The 22,515-nt window shown below is 46.1% G+C and overlaps 1 protein-coding gene across 1 annotated transcript in view; it reads right to left on the bottom strand.

Moving 5' to 3' along the window:
• The window catches only part of T265_09763 (hypothetical protein), a gene marked incomplete at both ends in the record, with an annotated part of 14,159 nt that extends 5,155 nt beyond the window's left edge, over nt 1-9,004 (bottom strand). The window contains 6 exons of the mRNA XM_009175934.1: nt 3,303-3,522; nt 4,729-4,970; nt 7,222-7,800; nt 8,518-8,658; nt 8,709-8,842; nt 8,890-9,004. Coding sequence (XP_009174198.1) covers nt 3,303-3,522; nt 4,729-4,970; nt 7,222-7,800; nt 8,518-8,658; nt 8,709-8,842; nt 8,890-8,928 — 1,355 coding nt within the window. The remainder of the gene's footprint in view (nt 1-3,302; nt 3,523-4,728; nt 4,971-7,221; nt 7,801-8,517; nt 8,659-8,708; nt 8,843-8,889) is intronic.
• Nucleotides 9,005-22,515: the final 13,511 nt, after the last annotated feature.

Here is a 22,515-nt window from a genome sequence, read left to right as displayed (position 1 = left end):
AGATATGTTTGGGAGATAATCCCCTGGATTTCATCTGAATCTCTCGTCTTAAACTAAACGCGCTCCACAGAACTCACCTCTTGCTTCAGTTGGAACGATTGAGATTAAAGGTCGACGAAAACCATGGAGAGCTTATCATTGGTTTCCTCTCTACTTGGGTTCATCAAGAATTCAATCTAAAATCACCTGCATTCTTTAGGCGTCTAACTACCACGCCACCCGAAGGAAGCACGGGGGCTTGGATACTGCCACATTGTTCACGCCTAGACATGGGAAGTTGAGATACAGAGGTCGGGTTCGGACCACGGATCTTCCGGTCAGTAGATTCGCGCTCTAACCACTGAGGCATCTCGCACCACAAAACTCAGTTTTTTTGCAATGATCACTCACTTAGAATTAACTTATTGTTAATAAGAGACTTGGTTGCTCACAAGGCGAGTGGAATCTCCAAATAGACGACATCGCTTTATTCGAATAAATGGTGATGATGATGATAACACGAAGCGTCGTATTTCGGCTGGCTCTGATTTCCCTCATAAGGTTTATCAACTGCATATGGGTGAAAAAAACGGGTTGGCCCTTACATTCCTGTATGCTGCTTTACTGATATGCATCTGTTTCAACAAGCGGACGTGACGGATATGTCTGAGTTCAGAGATTGCAACACATTGATAGTGCCGACAACACAGAACATGCACTTGTACGGAAGTCTTTTAAACATATGAAGTATTCCAAGGATTAATTGAAAATCCCGAAGAGGGCTAACAGAACGCGATGTCCAGCAATTCCAAAAATCGTAGTATGTCGTGCATAAAATTATGCAGGCAGTTTTGTCGTCCACAGTTTCAGCTATTCCGGTGAGAGAAGTTGAAGAAATTTGTGGCCGCCATGACGTATTTTCCACTCTGGTCACCAACGATACCGGTTTATACACGAACAACTACGACCTAGGCCATATGCACGTCTTGACGAGCTGATGGTCTGGATTTTGAAGGTCTCAGTAGGTTTCGGGTATTCTGGGGTAATCTTCAGGAATATGACCTTCCTGGCAGGAACAGATATGGAATATGTTGTGACTGCAATCCTTATACGACATCTGCTCTCGTTAGCCCAGGACTGGCATATCTTCAGCAACGGACGCTGCAACAAAAGCTTCTTCCACATAGGGTGCTATGGTTCATATCTGTCTATTTTGTTTTGCAACATTCATAACGAATCGATCGTGGTCCTCGAATCGATCCAGCGATCTAACACAGAGAGGGTCGGGTATTTCTAAGGCTTCTCGAACCTGCAGACCGCCATCGCTCAAACGAGTTCCAACAGGCCTGTTGGGGTTGACGGGTCCGTTAGTGGAATCATGCAGGTAATTTGGTCGCGTTCGGATCAGAAGCGCAAATGGGTGATTTTTAAGTACCTTCTCGGGCCGGCGCACAACTTAGCTGAGCAGTTAGGTATGTTGCGTTAGTTGGTTAACTACAAAGCAGTGTGATACGGGTGATGGCACTTAAACTTGATACAAACGACAATTGCTAAACTAGCCTATGGGATGCGGGTAGATCACCTAGCAAAGCGACCGTATCCTATTACGATCTTGACGAGCAACAGCAGTAGAAAACTGCCGGTCGTAGCGAAAAGCTGAAAGATGATTGGATCAGAATATCGTGCAAGCAAGGTCGAGCTCAATCTTGCTATCTTGCTTAGACAAATCAAGAACACTCAAAGTAGGAAACAACCAACCTAACAGCATAACAACACGATTAACACCAAATGTTTTTCTATTGATAGTTTGTCCTATAGCTGAAGCCAACCTATGCCAAAAGCCTAGAGACACTGTACCGTTATCTGATGCTTACTAACAATCAGCAGCAGCGTGCACATCATGAACCTCTAGGAAAATTCGAAACGGAGACATCCTGAGCATTTAGCCACGATCTAGGAGTAAATAATAATCATTCAACTAAGAAGCGGTTTCGGTATCTGGCTGCCGTGCCGCCCGAAAGAAGCGCGGGGACTGAGCTATTGTCAGGTTGGCTAGGCCTCTGACATGAACAGTCGAGGTGCTGGTTTTGGGTAACCGTCCGCGAAGACGCTGAAATTGAACGGGTCACAACATTTGGACGGTCAGGTTCAACCATCCTACCCAACAGTAAGGTGCAGGAGGCTGATTTGTTATCGACGCAGTAAGGTACAAATTCTATCAAATATGAGGACTTTTTGTAGGGGGAATGGAAAGAATGACGCAGAAAGCTTTGCGTATGCAGTGCGGCAATCAACCTAGCCCTCATTTATGATCAAGAAACTTGGGTTCTTGGCATAAAGAACACTCGCAAGCTCGGGGCCTTCACCACTGAGGGATATGGCGCTTCCTGAAGATTTAGTGGCTCCTTAGAATATCCAGTTCGATGGTTTGGGAACTCTGTTTTGGCATCTCACATCTCAGGCGACTCGACGACTTCCATGATTCGATCGCGTAATCCGAAAACCTGGAAGCAAGTTCTCCTAACTTGCAGCGACTTCCTCGATATGTGTAGACGGATGCTGTCGTGCATGAGGGCAGCCAATGACCTGGACTTGCACCATCAAACCAGATGTGGACTGGTTCAGTCTTAACACGTCTTTGTAGTAGTCGTTCCTGGAATCCAGAGTGGGTCTCAGCCTGCGCGGACCTAACTTTCGACCACCGTTTCTGGACGGCGATATCACGGAACATTTGTAAAACTAACTTATCCTATCAAAGGAAATTTATCCACGGGATCTAACGACATGTCGGTCTGTCAGTTTAAGAAAAATTGTTTATCCGAATATAGTTTATACTGCATTGCCAAGATAAAAAAACGCTTGGATTGATTGCAATAGGAGGTTCTAAACGGTAGAATTGTTGGCAATCAACTGTACCCTGATCGCAATTTTCTCCTCATGAAACACCCGAGACGACCTGCAACTCACGTACTTCATGCAAAACAATTTGCCGTGTTAGCATTTGGAAAGGAAATTGTGATAGCCATTGCGTCATTGAAAGAATAATGTTTCATCCTTTTTGTGCAGACTCCATGTGACAAGGGCTGATGTACTACCAGGTTACCAAGCATAGACAAGAGCAACCGAAGTCAGCCTGAAGGTCGAAACACAGGTCCTATGGTCAGCAGCTCTGCGCCTCAATCGCTAAGTAGACCGATACAATTAGCTGGTAATAGGAGAGTCCCTCAAAAACGGAAAAACAGACAAAAAACGACAGAAAATAAGGATCTTAGTTGATGATTCCAATACGAGCAAGCGAACAGAACAAAGGAACATGCACCTACTTGTCCTGTTTCGGATCGTACATTTCGCAGGTGCGTAACGAGGAAGTGCCATCATACCCTCCACACACATATAGACGACCATCCAGAGCGGCAGCGCCAAGCGCGCTACGTGCAAAGTTCATAGGTGCCACTGTCTTCCATACTTTTGTTTTCGGGTCATACAATTCAGTGGTTTTGAGACGTGAAGTACCATCGAAACCACCTATTGCGTAGAGCAGACCTGAAAGAGAAACAGAGGAGTAGGATCTTGGCCTTACATTTTGCAGTCAGACTGCCTGGATCCGGTTATGGATTGACATTTTAGCCCGTGTGTTTTGATAGATAACTTCTACTAGAATTGAGGAAGCGTGGATTCAAACTCACAAATGACTGCCGAGGCTTAAAAACAATTTTACTGCTATAGAAGTCCTTGGCTGTAACAGGAGTTGATAGAAGCACAAAGGCTGAGAGACGAGCACCCGAAAAGCCAGAGAACTGATTCGAACCGCAAAGCCATTGGTCAGGAGACCATATCCTCTTGATGATTCAAGGTAAGCAGCTCAGGATGTGACGTTGCTCAACCTATAAATGACTTGAGTGTTCCCCTACTCCAAGACCTTGGGTTGGGTCACCAGCCTTTTGTAAAACCGTCTACAAGCCTGCTAGACACGTTCGGAAGTGATTTAATGAGAAGAGATCATCGATGGCACTCTGACCGAGCATCGCTGTCCGCAACAAGGTCTCTGACCTTATCTACTACTTTCGTATGCAATGGAAAGTAATGTGTAAAACCGCCGTACAACAAAACGTCTTTATAATACCATTTTTGAGTATACCAAACATTGCGTTCACAGCTGCAGTGCATTTGTTATCCGAAAATAGCCCGAACAATCTATACGCACAGTATTATATCATCGAAATGAAATGTACACTACTCTGAAGTCGGGGAAGGGTTGCTTTTAGGTTCACCAGATACCGCAACAATACGTGACTGCTCACACTTCTTGCTCGGCACCTTTTAGTTTCCGTATAGTAGTATAAACGGCGTCTCAGTGACAGACTTTGGTTCCAGACATTGGTCACCTACGGAATGTTACTTCACCTTTTACTTGAGAGGTCCCCTCGTCTTACCCATTGGCTAACTAATCGGCCAAAGAGAATTGCAGTGGGAGAAAAAAGCCCACCGGGTAGAGTTTAGTCATCGTCCGATTGGGACTGGATAGCTATGCAATGAAATCAACTGAATAGATGTACAAACAGTAAATGACGGGTGACTGTCAGCGCACGGTAATGCTATCCGCAACCAGCGCCAAAGTAGTCACTGGTGTGTCTCGATTGCTAAACCCAAACCGTACGCACTATTCACTATGTCAAGCTAGAAGCTTAAACAATAAAAGACCAAGCGGATAAAACAGAACTCGAGTAGAATACGTTATGGAGAACCTACCATGCAAAGTCACTACACCTATACGACTTCGTTGTGAAGGCATTTGTTCAGCTAGCTCCCATCGTCCCAGAGATGGATGGTAGGTCTCTACGATCCCATGACTATCACCACTAACCGTTAGGCCACCAACCGCATAGATGATCCCGAATACCTCCTGTCCACGACGAGGTTTACAACTGAATGAACCTGAAGATGGGCGGTTGCGCAGAATCAACATATCTCTCACCTCATCGAGGAGATCTCTGAAGTACAAAAAGAAACGATTTCAAGAAGACAGTAAGGTTGGTTAAAAAACATGGACCTGCATAGATTTAAGCGTTAAAAAGCCACTGGAAACGAAAGGCAGGCTTAGGGAAAAATAAAGAGGACGTCACATGCATATCAAGAGGAGCTTCAAAAGACGGCAATCAAATGTTTCTACTCAATATTAAAACACCAACATGGCTCGGAATGGGGCTTTTCCAAGTTTGAAGCTAAATAACCTTTTGTGCTTGCGACGTGCGCATGGAACTTCACGACCATTCTCAATTAGCTATTTACATCACTTGCGAATTTGGTTTCAACTGAGCACAAGACAGCTCATTGATTTAGGCGCAAACTTACCGAGAGGAGATGGTTCGAACGCAAACTCGACTATTTCTGTGTTTCAGCCTTCGTGCTTCCTTCAAGTAGAGTGGCAGAAAAGTGCCACAAGGGTGTTGCAGCTGAACAGCTGGTGAGAAAATGGACTCTGTTATGTCAATGGACCGACAAGCGGTCCAAGCAGGACGGTATCATATGATGAACATGCGTTGACAGTCTACACAGCTAAATCTGTTCCATGCCATCATCATCATCATCCTACGTCATCTCGAGGAATGCACCCAGCACCGCAAACTCAAGTGGCTGGTTCACGTATTACGGATGCTGAGAAAACTGTTGTTCTCCCTGCCTAATTCGGAGTGGTGGAAAACTAGAGGTGGAGAGAATTTGACACCGCAGAATAAGGATCATACGAAGTGCTTGAGCGATGTTGGTGCTGTTCTCCTTTCAGGATGGGGTAAACGTGACGCTCCTTGCGTCCGGCTGGAGACATTAAACAATATGGTGGCTAACAGAACACTGATTGTCAGGTTCTACCCAGGTTGTCTCATTCAGTGTTGAAGGTTTAGTCACGATGGCCATTGGTTTGTTCCCTGAGCTTCGTAGGTTGGCTGCAGTGAACAAACCAACTACCATCATTACAGCCTGAGCTATCAATATTCCCTTCAGCTGCAATGGTGTAGTCACCTCAGATACTTGTGGCTGGTTAGCTCTAAGTCTCTTACTCTGTCCCATTTTTTCTTGTAAGGCTTTAATCAAACTGGCATGTTTGCGCGGTTGTGAAGCACCAGTGTTCTCCTTGGTGTTGCTGCCAACAATGACGGTGATACAAAAAGTGAACAGTTTATCGGTCCCGGCTGCTAGAAACTTGTCCAGTACTGACGAGAAGATTGAGGATTCCCGCACTCTCTGGGAGTTATCATGTTAATCTAACGATGATGCAATCATTTTAAAGGTATGTAAAAGGATGGCTCTCCTAGTATGGAGTACGGTAAATAGAAACAGCCCGGAGCAAATCGTAACCAAGTATAATTACTCTCTGAATTAGGACATCGTTAACAGGTTTGCAAAATAGGCATTGCACCCTTCGCCCTAGATTTACAGATGGATATGATTAAAGGTCAGCATGTTTCTTAAAGAAGCTTAAAACTGGAACGGCAAAACGGCTTAGCTGGATTACGATGTTACAGAGCATACGATTTCCTAATGTGGACCGACTAACGAAACATTCGACAAGGTTCAACATCCTGATGTCTTTACATAGGTGGATAGGGTTAGTGTCAGTAAACGCAAGACGTTACTCCCCCGGCGGAGTGACAATGGAAGCCAGTAGAGTATCGTGTGGCCTGGAGAGGCTCAGAAATGATGGCCGTTGGTTTGTTCGGTAAGCTGGGCAATTCGATTTCAAACGTTTCATCAACAATCCAGATATGCTGAGTGAAGTGCGTGATTATTATGCTTGTGTGGATTGATATGGGGTCTACTTGCCCAGATCGACCTTGGCCTGTTGCCCGACTTGTCCTCTGATTTTTGGGTGTCCCGGTAGCCTTTAGAATTGAGTTCTCCGGTCCCCAAACCATGAACTATGTTTGTCTGCTCAGAAACCGAGTACCATCACCAGGTAGTTATGCAACTCGGTGACTGACTGTTAGCGCTACTAGTGGATATCACTGAGAAGAACTTAGAGCAACAGTCCTCTGCATTTGCGGCTTTGCGGAGGGTGGTGATCCTGCCGAGATCCCCAAATTCGAAACAAAGGAATGTTAAGGTCCATAAACAGAACCCTTGATTCCACGGTGTAATCAGAAGGAAGCAGTAATCCTACGGAAAGGTGTAAAGCACTACATGGTAACAACACAAACTTAAACTTCGTACACCTTCACTAAGTAACACAAAAGTCACCCAACTTACCTGCAGTGTATACTTTCACGAATCAGTCTGTGCTTGGAGATCACAGTGGAAATATAATGGGCTGGGATAAGAGGCAACCGTATTCGCTTCAGCAATTCTGGGAGTAGGTCTATTCGTGATCGGACATCTTTGGCGACATGTAGGTTGCTGGACGCAGTCGAATTCGGTGGTTCAAAACCGAAAGGAAGCGGTCGTTTGAGGTCAGACCAGGTTGACGGCAAGCTAACACATTCACTTTGCGAAACACCATATTCAAAACCAGGGAACGGCAACGACTGTGTTTCGAAGGCTGAAGGGAGTAAGTCAAGTGCGCTCGTACAGTCTCCATTTTTCTCGTCCTTGTCCTCATGCTCGACCCATTTCATAACCGTTTGAAACAAATTCTCCTCACTGGCCACGCATAAGTCGTCTGATTCTAAAAGCGTCATCAACTCTGCTCCATCGAGGGATAGAAACGCGTCAGTTTGTGACACAGCATCAAAGTGATCAAAGATGTAGTTTTCACATGCCAAGAGCAAATTGTTGCACATAAAGCTCAGAGCAAAAGACCGGACGGTGAGGACGGTTGAAGGTGATAACCTGGAACAAACAGAAGAGCATACTACCGTTGAAGAGAGGTACGTCGATTTTGTTTGGTACCTTTTTAAACAAAAATTCAGCAGCGAAGGACTACACGGGGACGCACACTAAGAACCTAGGTCGCTGCATTTGAGACTCAATCAACCTCGTATGTGGTCCTCATCAACCAAGACAGGATGACGGGAGACTCATCTGGAACCCAGCTGAATCCCTCGTTTATGTCTTTTTTAAAAGGGCGAAAACGGTCGTAAGCTTTAGAAGAGTTTCCAACAACCTTATGAGTAGTGTATTACGTGTAGACTTTATTTTTCATTGCAGAAGATATTTCCAGACGATGAAAAGATTGTTTTACACACACTGTGTACAGAAACAACTAAGTTATTCAATTTCAATTCACAAAATCGATAACTCCTGTGGCATCAAATGGTGAGGAGTGGAGTTTACACAGAAGGATAACGTCTTTGGTATGGTGTGTTTTGCCATTGATACACATACTTAACTATCTGCCCGCTCACTCGCGTATTTACTCACCTAACAGCACTCATTTCAGATTATCAGAATGCTCGGAAAATGATTAGCACCGGGCCCCTCTATTGTCCACTCCTTTTTATTTCACTTTGAGGCCTTAAATACAATCAAACGGGCTTTGTGGCTGCACGGCAGCGAGGCCAACACTGATGTTGCCATATCTGATTATGGTAACATTCACTCACTCACCTCTCTCCTATGTATCGGCAGCAAATATTCCGAATGCTTGTCAACTGAAGAAAGCTTGCTCCGATCAACAAAGATTGTACATTGTATGGAGTTATTTGGATGGAGCCTGTGTAAGCAAAACTGACAAACGCCTCAAGCGCGCTGAAAGAACATGGAGGATAGATTGAGAACAGTTCGCATGATGCACTAACCTAGCATCCAATCCAAGCATAGGGATTTCAGTTTTGTTCACCTCCGCCATATTACTCAGAAACATGCCATTGAAGAACGGTATGGTAGCGGCCAGAACAATTTTGTGAGCAGCGAACCGCCTGGAAGCGGCGGACTGCAAGAAGTGGATAGAAAACAACAACCGTTGGTAAAGGAACTTACCAACAGGGTAATATCACACAACTTTCCCTTGCGTCGCATCTGGTCGAAGCTGGCAAAACATGTTTTGTGAAATTCATCGTCTGTGAAGCTAATAATAGTGGGCAGGGCAGAAGACTGAAGCAAATTAGAAATGAATCAAGCAGTGAGAAATCAAGTAGCTTACCGTACACGCCATTGAGGTAGTGTGGTAAATTGGCCAAAAAATGAAACCAGAAATTATCGAAGTGAAGATGAAATATCCAATTAACTGAGGAGCAAAGAAAAATACCAAGAATCAATAAGTTATGGAATATCCCAAACAGGCTGGAACTACACTACTAGTGATAAACAGTTGGAAAAGATCAAAAACACTGATGGAAAACATTCTGATGCCGCAAAACCTCTAAGAAACAAGAAGGCTAAATTTAGTCAGGAGCTTGACAGAACCAATCGAAATTTCAAAGGTGAAGTCAAACTACAGATTCCTCAACCAGGTGGTAGCACTTCTACAACCTGATCTGCATGGGGTATTATTCCAAACCTTAAAACCCTCACAGGTAACGCGTGTTACACTTTAAAGGCTAAACGCTCAATAATAATGGCAATTTTAACCGTCCAGCCGTAACATTCTTCCGGTGCCTAGCTGCCATGCCAGCTGAAAGAACTACGAAGGCTGAGACACTGTCAGGTTGCTCAAGCCTAAACAGAAGCAGTCGAGATGCTCGGATGCTGGGTTGGGACCAGGGAATTTCCTCTCGGTAAGTTGGCACCTTGATTTGAGCTATCTTGGGTTCAAAAAACACCCAACCTAAGCCACCTATTCAAAGACTTCAAACATGATTAGTTTTACCTTAACTTTGAAACAAGTTAAGGTCGGCGAACTGTCTGGCGATCGCCTCTAATGCGTTACTGCTATTCCATCATTTCCCTTATTCTCAATGAACGAAACCGGTACAGCTGGAGCCAATGTAACCCGCACAGAGTTTGTAACTGACTGAATGAGTCGCTTGGCGGAAATGCAAGAACGCCTATCTAAAAGGTCGGAAAATCATGCTAACTGACGTGTACGAAGATGTGCCGGCTTCTTGGTTGTCCCAAATATTTAGTGTTCACGCACAGCTCCTCAAATGTTAACCCAATGTCGGTTCCAGTGCCGCAGCTGTGTACAGCCCGTAGACCCAGATATTCAAAAACACTCGATGATATTAATCCGAATTTTCAGCTGGATACCGTAGGGCTCGACGGTAGTACGTGTATGCTTGTTGCAAACGCATGCGAACCCTGGCCCCTGCACCTCAGTGAAGAAAAAAACTCAGCAAAGAAGAGCATATCAACTTTATTCTGAAAAACGACTACAAAATAACAGGGATTGTCGCGATATTCGAAAATTGTTTTTGACCTTGAATCAAGGATGTCCGGTCGACGTTGAGCTGTTAGTCGACATCGCTCTTATGAAAAACCTGAACAATTGAGCACCATCGGTCGTCGCTGCTGGTTGCCTGAACGTCTGATCGACAGATGGCGGTTCTGGTCGGCAGGCTCGGTGGCCATCCTGAAGCGATATTAGCGAGGTTAGCGAATAATAGAGTTTCGGGAATCGGACCTTCGTGCGAGATGCGGCCCCTTCATGTTTCTGACCACTGAAGTGTTGCTGGCGTCGGGTGGCATCAACTGATTCGTAAAAAGTATGAAACCGGTATCTACTTGAGCAGAAAGCATTTCAGTCGCATAAAACATCCAGCACCACCAGTTGCTGTGGGCCGGTCACGTGCTACACATGCCAAAACATCGCCTGCCGAGACGAGTGTTGTTCACCGTGCCTCCTTCAGAATGAGGCAAATTGCGATGTGGACAACCCAGGACTTTGAAGAGAGGTATGAGATTGCGGAGAGTTTGGTGTATTTGGTGCGACCCACCCACATGGATAGGATTCCCGCCACTCCACTCACGCTCGTGACTGGAGACATTGCAAGAAATGGCGGCTAATACATGGTAATGGCGTTCGTGTTCAGTTCCCCCCCCCCCGCAGATCGTCTGACTGAACGCTTGAGGATGTAAGTAAGTCACAACGCTTGCGATAGGCCAGCATAAGCTCCCTCCCTAGACACCCTTCCTTTCACTTTAAGGCTTTGATTATAATTAAATGGACTTTGTGGTTGTACGACAGTGGAATGTAGCAGTCACTCAGTAGATCACGCGTCAAAAACACTCAAATCACGTGATAATTCCTGCCTCACTTGCAAACTTAGCCGACAACATGTACACTACCACTTCCCATCCATTTTTGTTTACGCGGCTACCACAAGTGTCACGCGCCCGGCTTACGAACTTTAACACATCAGGTTAACTTGTAACCACGTTCGTGCGAGTATCAAACACGAAGGGACATTCCTATCTCCATACTGCACACCATGAATAGGCATACAACTCGGTCCAACACACACACACAGGATGGGAAGTCAATCGAGTTCCACAAGTCTCCACGGAGGCAAGTCCCGCGTCCGGAACTTCACTCAGGGACTCTCAGCAGTTGTCGTCAAACGATGAGTCACTTTTTGGCTCATTTCACTTTTCGCATTGTACCTATTTTTATCAGGTGCACCTAACTATTGTATTTATCATTCTGGTAAAACAAATACTTGTTAGTGCTTGCCACCTTCTGATAATCAACCTAATTACGTTACAACCAGAGCACTAACAGTAGGCACTGTTCCTTGATGATGATGAAGAAGAAGAAGTGACATTTTTGTGGGATTAGACGATTTGTCCAACTGAATCGGACAAGAAAAATGGCAGCTTTGTAACAGCTCTCCATGTCTTCCTGGCGTATAGGTCGGACTTGCTCGTATAAAAGCGTAATTAAAGCTCGAGAAATTTCCCACCTATGATGGCCCATGGACAGAACGACGAGGCAGGTCTTGCGCCATCGGCGTCCCTCCACACTCATCCGATAGTTTCCTACAGATGAAAGCTTGGAATAAGCTACGACAGTATGTCAGTGACGTTTGGACTTGTTGTTTCTACTAACGGACTCCGTCGACCGGGTGGACACTAAGTCGTTCCATGACGCCTTCATTTATCTCCCGGGGGTAAGGCTACACTCTTGAAATGGCGTAGAGCCAAAGGTTTGCTTGAAAAGTACAGAATCGTCCTTGCGCTCATCAAGTACCGACGTCGTTGAACGAGCTGAGATGGACAAGGGTCTTGAGGGCGTTTAGGCAATCATCTGTGGACATGCAAAAATTGCTTACTTTCACTGTTCATCGAAGGTAATAGAGGTAAAAAAAAGCCTCTAACTTACGAAGGTCTACTGCTTGTAGAGGCCAGGTTTCGACGTAAGAGAGAAACTGCGTTGGACAGAGTAGATAAATGAATAACCGTCCGGCTGCAAAACCGTTTCAGGGCCTAGCTACCATGCCACCCGAAGGATGCATGAAGGCAGAGATACTGTCAGGTTCCCCATATCTAGACAGGAGTAGTCGAGATGCCGGTGTTGGGTTCGAATCACGAACCTTCCTCTCGGTACGTTTGTGCCAAAACCACTAAGGTACTTTGAGAACGGAATGCATAAACCGGTATCCTCACTTCCCCAAATAACGCTACTCCTCAGCGTGAGTGCATACAAGGTGTGTTTAATACGCCGTTGGATTTCATCCCTCGCTTACCCATTAGATAACACGATGGAACCCAAGCACTTGAAGAGGAGTTCCGTTGTTCACCTTACCCTTGATGTTGCACGACTGGATAAACACATCAAACCAAGCGCAGAACTTGATGTTTTTAGTTTTATTCCGTACGGTGGCTATTCAGCACACAGGCTTCTTCCAGAACCCCAGTGAACACAACGCGATCACCAGAAAAGATTACCACCTAGGAAACTTCGGATAGCAATAATGTATCAAAGTTGAGAGACAAATGAAAAAATAGCCAGCCTGGCCGCTAGCCAGACACAAAACCGAACCAGGACATCATCATTACCATTGACAGCAATACACCAGTAATACATACTAGGGCTTAACTACCATATAACCATGGGGGAGTGAGGTAGTCTGATGTCCTTAAGGAAAACCACTATATGGTGAATACATCCCTGAAATAAATGCATCTGAGCATTGTGTCGAATTAAGAAGCTATCAGGTGGATTGACCAAGCATCCATTGTGGACCACATCTGACAGAAGCTTGGCGCACAACGAGAGGCTAACTTTAGCTAGACCGTCCAGCATGCGCACTACTGGAATCGGTTGCATGCCATGTCGCGCAAGGAAATCAACTGGGTCAAGACCATGGAGGAGTGGAGATCCCGCGGCACGCATTTTGAATGCAACCGCCTTTGCCTCACGTTGTCATATCATAGGCTGTTCTCCGCGAACGTTTTGCCCAAAATCGTTTGGAAAAGAAGACGTTTTCTTGGGTATACGACGGTTACACGTGCACACTACATATCCCAACCACCTTGACCCGGTAAGATTCATCTGCTGCTCTAACAAATCGAAGTCTTTACAAAGGACTCGCCTAAACACCGTCATTGCAGACTAGCTGCAGGCAGCTCACTTTCGCTATACTACGAAGACGCTTCGGGTACTCGGATCGGAAGGGCAAGTCTCACAACTACGGTTGTCTAGTATGCACTGCACCTTTCTATCAGCAAAATCCGCTTCTGACGCCAGCTGATGAACACTGTTCGCATTGCTAATGACAAAGCCGGATAAAGGAGAAAGATGGAAAGGACCTGGGAAAATCCACTGGTTGTGTGGCTTTTAAACAGTTCATAATAATGGTAAACAATACTTAGTTGCAACACCGATTCGATGCTCAGCTTCGAGGCCACCTGAAGGAAGTACGATGGCTGAGATACCGTCAGGTTGCTCAAGCCTAGACAGGGGAAGTCGACATACCTAGATTGGGTTCGAATTACAGACCTTCGGCTAGTAAGTTGCACCTTACCCATTGAGCTATCTCGAGCTCTTTGTTGTACACCCTGACCCGAGCGGGGATATGGAAATACATGGCACGAAGAATGTTAGCATCTTCAATGAAGAATATTTGGAAGAATCAGTCCGTCCGAAATGTCGAAGGCTCCTTTGAAGCCCAGGAGAACCGCGCTTGTTGGTCAGCGGTACCCGCGGCGCAGCCTAGGCACCTGGTACAATGTAAACCGAAATCCTGAATCCTGCTTAAAGTCCTTGGACCGGCATATCACATGTAGAAAATGAGCGCCGCAATATAAGAGAAACCAGTAGCTGTGTTACGACGGGCTTCGGGCTAATAGCAGTATGATTAAAATTGTTGATTCAGGTTGATTTCTGAACACGAGTACGACCGAGTTCTATGGAACATATCCTTGTTCCAAAAAAAACGTACGAACAAACTAATCAAAACGGAACGCAAATATTTTATCCATATTTGAACAACGCTGAGAGGAGTTCACTTGACCCAACAGACCTATGGCGATTCAAGAAAGGGCATATTAGTACTTAAGAAGCTGGTGGGGCATCTAAACCCAAAGACGACGGAACAAAATGGGTGAGTTGAATAAAAGACTAGGTATAAAGGACCAATTAGACCGTTCTCGAAAATATTCCATCCAGAGATCTAGATACTGGACTTTATTATGTAATAGATTTCAAACACTGTCTTTGAGTAATTCACTCACGCAAAGTCATCATAAACGAGGGATTCAGCCAAGATTAAGGTGAGTCTCCAGTGAAAACCAAATTCGTATGCAAATAAGTGTATGTATCGCTTGTTAGGAATCATAAATCGTTCGGCTGTATCACACCTTTGGTGCCTGGATACCATTCCACCCGAAGGAAGCATGAGGGCTGAGATACTCCCAGATTGCCCAAGCCTAGACAGGGGGAGTCGAGAGGCAGAGGTTGGGTTCGTACCACGGACTTTCCGGTCAGTAGATTCGAGCTCTAACTACTTGGGCCCACCTTGCCTGGAACAGTTACAGTGCATTCCCGGCTAACTGGCCTCTTCCATGTTGAACTTTCTGGTTCCACCACTCCTCTATCCACACACGCTCGAGCTGTTGTTTAATCAGTCGTGTAGCCGCATAGTGTTCTGAGAGCGGAAGGATAGAGCGTCTCATATCGTTGGGTGATAGCGAACATTCTGAGATCCAGTGGCTTCCGCGTACAGGCTCAGAAACACCACATGCAGTGTTCCAGGTATAACATGTGGCTGTGATTATATCACCTGTTACTTTCAACATCCACCGTAAGCCAGCCGTCATGAAGATAACACATCATACGCTCTAATGATGGATATTTAGCTGATTCAGCCCGAACTGCATCTGCCGTCAGTCGAGGTTACCGCATAGATGTGCGCAACACATGTCAATCAACTTAATCTGTGGTGAGAGGACAAATCATCATTTGCTGTTGTAGCTGTGAAATCAGCTATTAAACTTGACAACGCACCTGCGCGCCAAAACTTAGTTGTGACCCATCATTGAGGGCTGAGCGGTACGGACAATGGCGATGGCTGGCTATAATGGCCTGTGACTACCGCAAAACATTATGTGCCGACCATAGAATTTTCTAACCGCAGACACAAGGACTAGTCATTCTTATTCGTGCGATCAATGCACGGGAGATTCGTATCACAGGTTTTCAGCAAACATTAGGGAGCCGGCAACTCCGGCACCGTTTTGTGAGGTGTATAAGGCAATGATGGGGGCGAGATAGACCAAGTGGTTAGAGCGCGAATTTACTGACCAAAAGGTCCGTGATTCGAACCCGACCTCTGCCTCTCGACTACCTCTATCTAGGCTTCAGCAACGTGGCAGTATCCCATCCCTCGTGCAACCTTAGGGTCGCATAGCAGTTAGGCACCACAAGGGTGCCACAGCTAAAAGATTTAGACTTTTTTCAGGCAATGATGATAAGTTGCGTAGGTTTGTTGTGGATGGACACGGAGTTAGATATTGGAACGTTCCTGATTTCGTTAGAAACATTCCGAAATTTTCATGACCATCCTAACCGGTATGAAGTTAGGCCATCATAGTCAAGAAAGGCAGCAATATCAGTCACGACGTTGGTGCCCCGCGGCCGTCCAACCACGAAGTTTATTTAAAGTGAGAAGAGAAGGTAGTAGGTGATGATGGACCTTATTCTGGTCTATCGTAAGCAAGCTGATGTCCATACAACTCCAAGGGCTCAATCAGACGACCTGGAAGGAAACAGACAGCACGAACACCACTTATATCGATCAGCCGCCGTTTCTTGCAACGCCCCAGCCAAGCGCAGGGGGTCATGGGGGTCCGTCCAGGATGATGAACCGTAATTTGTCCACCTTGCAGTTCGCGTCAGGCAGGAAAGAAATACTCGTTTCGGCATATGGTGGAGCCACTGTAGTTAGTGTTGTAATATATTTCCACGACTGAAATACCTACTGCACAACCAAATACCCGTTTTCCAATTATCTCGTTACCATTTCGTTTATGTCGTCCGATACCAGCAACGCTTGAGACACCTGTGGTCTAAAACCTGAAGACGTCCACATCATCTGTCTCCATAGGCTGCCTCGCAACCGTACAACAGCACAACCCTTACCGTAGCCCGATCAATGCGATCCCGGAAACCCAGCAATATGCCTTTTTGACACCAAATGGCATATGTGATTCAAACATTGAGATCCGCCAATACAACTACCGTGGTATGTAAAACTCCCCACAACTTCCTTAAGTTGCAAGGGATTGGCTCATAGACTGCGATTTCTGAAGCAAGACTTGGTGGTTTGAAGACGCCAGGCACATGACGAAAAACGGTACGGTGATGGTCAGTTTATCAAACAAACCTTGCGCCCTACCTTCCTCATCAAACATGAAGACGATGTCATATGAATGCTCGAAATCAACGAGGTTATCATCAGTAACTCTTTGACCACTAAGATATTGAAGACTACCTATCGTTCACCTCATTAGTTCATCATTGACGAAGTTGAAAGAGTCTTTATTATCACCATTAGCAGAAGCCCAATGTCAGTGTTGAACAATCATACTGCCATAGATCAACAACGGAGAGTGAATATTCTCGTCCGACATTAATTTTATGGGAATGCTTTTAGAGAGCCCAAAATACACTACCAAAACCCCAAATTACCTAGATACAATAAAAGCATTATGTTGAAAAAGTTATCGAGCATCGCTTGATGAGCAAATGAGGTTACCAGCACTGATCAATCGCCAGAATTGAGCGCACGCTTGAAGTCAAGGAACATGAAGACTGTGGGTCATCTGTATATATGGCGTTGATCTCACAGTTGACAGTTTGAACATTTGGTCAACGCAGCCTCTACCCGGTCGGAATCCCGCTTGATGCTCACGGGTCAAATTTACGCGTGCCGTCGTATGACGAAGCATCAGTGACGCAGAGGCCTTGTTACAACGGGAGTCAAACAAACACCTCTGAGGTTGCTACATTCACTGCAAGTACCCATTTTGAAAATGTGCACCATTGCACACCGAACCCGGTCATCTGAGAAGGGTGAAAAGGTGTCAGAACTAGCGTTAAAATGACTCTCGAATAGGATATATACTCGGACACCTCTGAGACTACAGGGGGTTCCGTATTCACGCGCCATCCTTCTGTTGAAGGCTAGTAGTCCAGACTGGACTACTTTGAGCTGTCGCCCAAAGCATTGTGCCCATTCATCCGAACGTTTTCCATTGCTGGATACCATACGCATTTTCTTCCCTGATTGTTCCCCTTACAGGCTCCAGAGAACCAGCCGAACGAATCAACCACAGTGGGTATTGGATGTTCCCAGCACCTTTCGCATCGTCCATTTCTTCGGTCTCTCGGATTCGCCAAATTTCTCTCTGCAAGAATCCATCATTGCATGATGGATCAAAATGAGTTACAGTTGAGGTCAGGAGGAATCTGTCGCCAGCAAAGTCATGGGTTTATAAGAGATCCAGTGTTTGGATGAGCTCGGATGAGTTGTGCCACCATCATCACTATCATCAGTGACAACAATAGACAAACAATACACACTGGTATCAAATAGAAGTGCCAATGAGGTTTTCGATATATCCAGCTATCGCTCACATCTGACAACGGGTCAGTCTGCAGGCGTTGGAGAAGCCCGCTCTAATGGGTTTGTTGGACTTCTGGGTCCCATAGCTTTTCAATGGCTACGCGAAGTGTGCGCATGTTGCGTAGGTCCAAAATGGGCAATAAAAAGCAGTAGAGGACGAGTGTACGGTCCCAGCCCACCAAGGCATTCCAGGAGCGACAGGCAAAAGTCGATCCTCGCCAACAGAAACTGGTGGCTATGGTCTATTCAGATTCGTTCATTCGGTGGTTTGGGCCACGTAGTCAATTTCTACCGCTGCTGGAATCGGTACTGTGGGGAACAGTCTCCTATCTGCACACAGTTGCAGCTAATGGTGGGTTGTCCATGTGTCTCGTACCCAAACCAAGTTGACCACCCGATTGGGCCATAGCAGCGCTTAGTCTACTCACAAGGGAGTTTATTTCACCAGTAATCATATCGACGTCAAAGACTTTAGTCTGTTTTGAAAGAGCATCTACAGCGCCATAGAAATTGTCCTCTGCAGATCTAAATCTACAGTTCGCTGGGACGTAAACAGACAATAAACAGGGGGATGGACCTCACCTTCTCGATCTTCACTCACAGATTGCTAACCAAACCGCGCAAACGTAACCGCCGGCGGGTATCCAGTCTAATAAAGACGCTTCAACCCGGTCTCTCAACAGAATAACAAACACGAACAATTACGGACTTTTCCTAACCTTTATTGGTTATCTGAGAAAATCACTATTACGACAACTTTCCGATATTTCATTTTTGTGACCTATGAAGGGTTTTTTTCACGGATTGATACACAGGATCGAGGCTTTTGCCCAAGTTTCCCGGGTCGGTTTTGTTCTTGTCGGTCAGTGGCTGTCGTTCACCTGAAAGGCACAAGTGAAAAAAGGGTGTAGCACTGCTCTTTATGTTCTCAGCGCGGGGCAGTATGCTCGCCAGCGCGAGGATTCGCATAAATAAATGTCTAATAGTGCTTTAAATTGGGTTCGAGAAGGAGCGTGTACAACCGTCGGAGGAAGGTCATTCCACGCAGCTACTACCCGAAATGAAAAAAAGTTTTGTCTAACGGATGTGTGTGCCCTGAGCTTGAAGATTTTCTTACTATGTCTCCGCCGGGTGTTTGCTGGGTCAACGGCAAAAAACCTGTTTGCCAAGCTTTGTTCAAACAAGGCGTAGGTAAGAATTAGGTCCCCTCGGAGGCGACGGTACTCCAGGGGAAAGAGAGCAAGCGTCGCCAGACGTGTTTCGTAGTCCATGGATTTGAGGCCGGCAACCATTCTCGTAGCGGCCCGCTGGACACGCTCAATGAGGGTAACGTCTTTCGTACGTCCTGAGTAGACAACTTGGTTGGCGTACTCCAGGAGCGGTCTGACGTAGGCCCCATAGAGTATTTGGAAGTCCATGCGAGTAATACGGGAGAAGGTACGTCGGATCATCCGTAAAACGGCGAATGCCTTTTGGGCCGATTTCTCATGGTGTAGTGCGAAGGACAAGTTTGAGGAGACCCAGATGCCTAAATCTTTTTTGGCATCTATCCTCATGATGTTTTCTGGTCCCTTTTCACCATGCATAACAAAGGCATTCGCTGAATCCCCTCCAAACGACACATGGACGCACTTTTCATCATTCAGAGGAAGGTGCCAGTCCAACGACCACTGCTTGGCAGCGTCTACATCCATTTGGAGGGCGCTGGCATTGGAACTCCAGGATTTCAAGTCGTCCGCAAAAAGTAAACATGGACTCGCAAGAACGTCTGGGAGGTCGTTGACGTAGATCAGAAACAGGAGTGGTCCCAAGACGGAGCCTTGAGGAACTCCAATGGAGACCGGCGCTGGAGAGGAATAGGTTGAGCCTATTCTCACTCGGAATGACCTGTCTGATAGGAACGCCTTGATCCAGCGAAGGATTTTCCCTTGAATCCCGTAAGACTCGAGTTTGTGGAGCAGCGGGACGTGTGGGACCCTATCAAATGCTTTTGAGAAGTCGAAAAATATGGCATCCGATATGAGTCCTTCGTCCTTGGCTTGGGTTAAGCTGTCCATAAACACGAGCATGTTTGTTACGCAAGAACGGTTTGGGAGAAATCCGTTTCATGAAAGGCTTCGTAGGAATAGTAGCATCAACCGTTATTTGAGCCAACAAAGCTAGCATTCCCGACTACAACAACCAGCGGAAATGCACAAAGCATAGTAACACTCAAAGTGTGGGACGTGTTGAGCCTATTCTCACTCGGAATGACCTGTCTGATAGGACCGCCTTGATCCAGCGAAGGATTTTCCCTTGAATCCCGTAAGACTCGAGTTTGTGGAGCAGCGGGACGTGTGGGACCCTATCAAATGCTTTTGAGAAGTCGAAAAATATGGCATCCGATATGAGTCCTTCGTTCCGGGCTTGGGTTAAGCTGTCCATAAACACGAGCATGTTTGTTACGCAAGAACGGTTTGGGAGAAATCCGTTTCATGAAAGGCTTCGTAAGAATAGTAGCATCAACCGTTATTTGAGCCAACAAAGCTAGCATTCCCGACTACAACAACCAGCGGAAATGCACAAAGCATAGTAACACTCAAAGTAAGCTCAAAACCATTTGCACAGAGCGCCGTTTATAGAGCGCATGCCGGTACAACACTCGATTCGACGTGAGTACTGTCAATTGATTGGCTGAAAGGTCCCTATTTTCAACCAATCAAACATAGCCTTGATGCCCCAAGCATACCGAAACTTTGGCCAATCTTGTGCGGGACAGGCTTTTCCATTGTAGCAGTACCTAGGTGCGAGCGGTAAAGCGGGATTCGTGTGGAATTCTGCCTAACAATATGGTTGTCACCGTGCTCCATATCCCATCAAACACTTGTGACAAATTAGGATGTGGCCTTTGAGATTCGTGCACTGACTTCATCATACACACTTCCGACAGCCAATGCAACTACCGAGATATGTAAAGCTTTCCAAAGCGTCCAGTGGCTCTCCCAGAACTGCAAGGGATTCATTTACGAACTTAGTTTTTGAAATGGGCTGGATGGCTCAGTGGGTTAGAGCGCTAATTTAATGACCGGAAGGTCCGTGGTTCGAACTCGACCTCTCCCTCGACCCGACTTTCCCTGTCTAAGCTTGGGCAACCTGGGAGTATCCGAGCCCTCGTACTTCCCTCTGGTGGCATGGCGATCAGGCTTCGATAGGGTGCTACAGTTGGACGATTTTTCCACGTTCCGGAGGACGACCTTGCACTTTGAAGGTGCAAGACGCATGCCGAAAGACGATATGATGGTGGTCGGTTTATTCAACAGAGCTTGATGACCACATCGTCTGCGTGCTCCAGACTAAAAAGGTTCTCACCAGTAACGATTTGAACTCCGAAGGTTTGAACAGCTTCCAGGGTCCGCCTCATTACTTAATCAATGACGAAGGTGTACTGAAAAAGAGACCGCATTGCTGTTAGACACTACTTTTCGTGGTGAAGTTGTCGGGGAGCATACACTTTTAAAACCCCGAAGTATGCGAATATGGAGACCGGATTATGTTCGGACACTTCTAGAGCATACCCTCCTATGCACTGAGCGAGCGACAGAATCGAACGCACGCTTGAAGTCAAGGAACACAAAGATTGCGGGTCATCTGTATATATGGCGTTGATCTCACGCTTGACAGCGTGAACATTCGGTCAGCGCAGCGTCTACTCGCTAGATGCTCTCATAGTGGTTGCAATGATCCTCTCATTCGCAAGAGGCTACATGATACTGTGAGACTCTGTGGGATTTAATTATCGTTTTGTGTTTGCCAGAGCCCCAATCCCGTGACATTTGTGCCACAGTTGTTAAAAGTCAGAGCAGCTTTCACGAAACCACGTCACCTATGTCGTGGGTTTGACTTCAGTTTATCTGTCGATGGTCTGATTTGAAACATTGGATTACACTCCACAATAAGACGCGGATCAAAAACCTGGCCGCTGCGCGTTGACGACGTCGAAAACTTTCGGAGTCGGAACATCGGCGACTCCGGAGCATCGCCTTAGTATGCTGGAAGTAACGGATAAGCAATGCTATGGCATGTCGGATGGTTCTAGGAAGAAAAACTCACCCACGATACATGGACTGACCACACTCTATAACTCGCGGTGGTTCGACCATGTCCTCTGTATGCCATTCGAACGACTTCCTCAAAAGATTCCGTTCGCACAGCCACCCGGAGAGGAGAGAAAAGGCAGGGGATTTCAAATGATGACTTATAAGCGAGGTATGAGAACCATTACCAGCAAATTCACCTGCGCTGGTCATTGCCTGGATGAGGAATCCGAGGCGGGCCAAATCAATTGCTAGAGACTAAATAATACATGGCCCAGTCGCTCCTTCAATTAAAGCTATCGTTTTCATTGTATAGCTCCCTTCTCAATCTCTGCAATTCAAAGTTCATTGGCAGCACAACAATTATATCAGCTTTCACCTCCAGTGTTCAGCTGCTTACCACATCCTCCCAAACCGTCTTCTGAACGAATCTGTAGCAGCTAGAAACACTGTGGGAAGAAACGTTCAGCTGTGGCACCCCACAGACGGCCAGCTGTCTTGCCACCGGAATTAAGCACAGGGGCTGG

Source organism: Opisthorchis viverrini (assembly GCF_000715545.1).
Source record: "Opisthorchis viverrini unplaced genomic scaffold opera_v5_300, whole genome shotgun sequence".
NCBI classification, from domain to species: Eukaryota; Metazoa; Platyhelminthes; class Trematoda; order Opisthorchiida; family Opisthorchiidae; genus Opisthorchis; species Opisthorchis viverrini.
The sequence above is the reverse complement of the archived record's forward strand: the minus strand, read 5'-3'. Positions and strand labels throughout refer to the sequence as shown.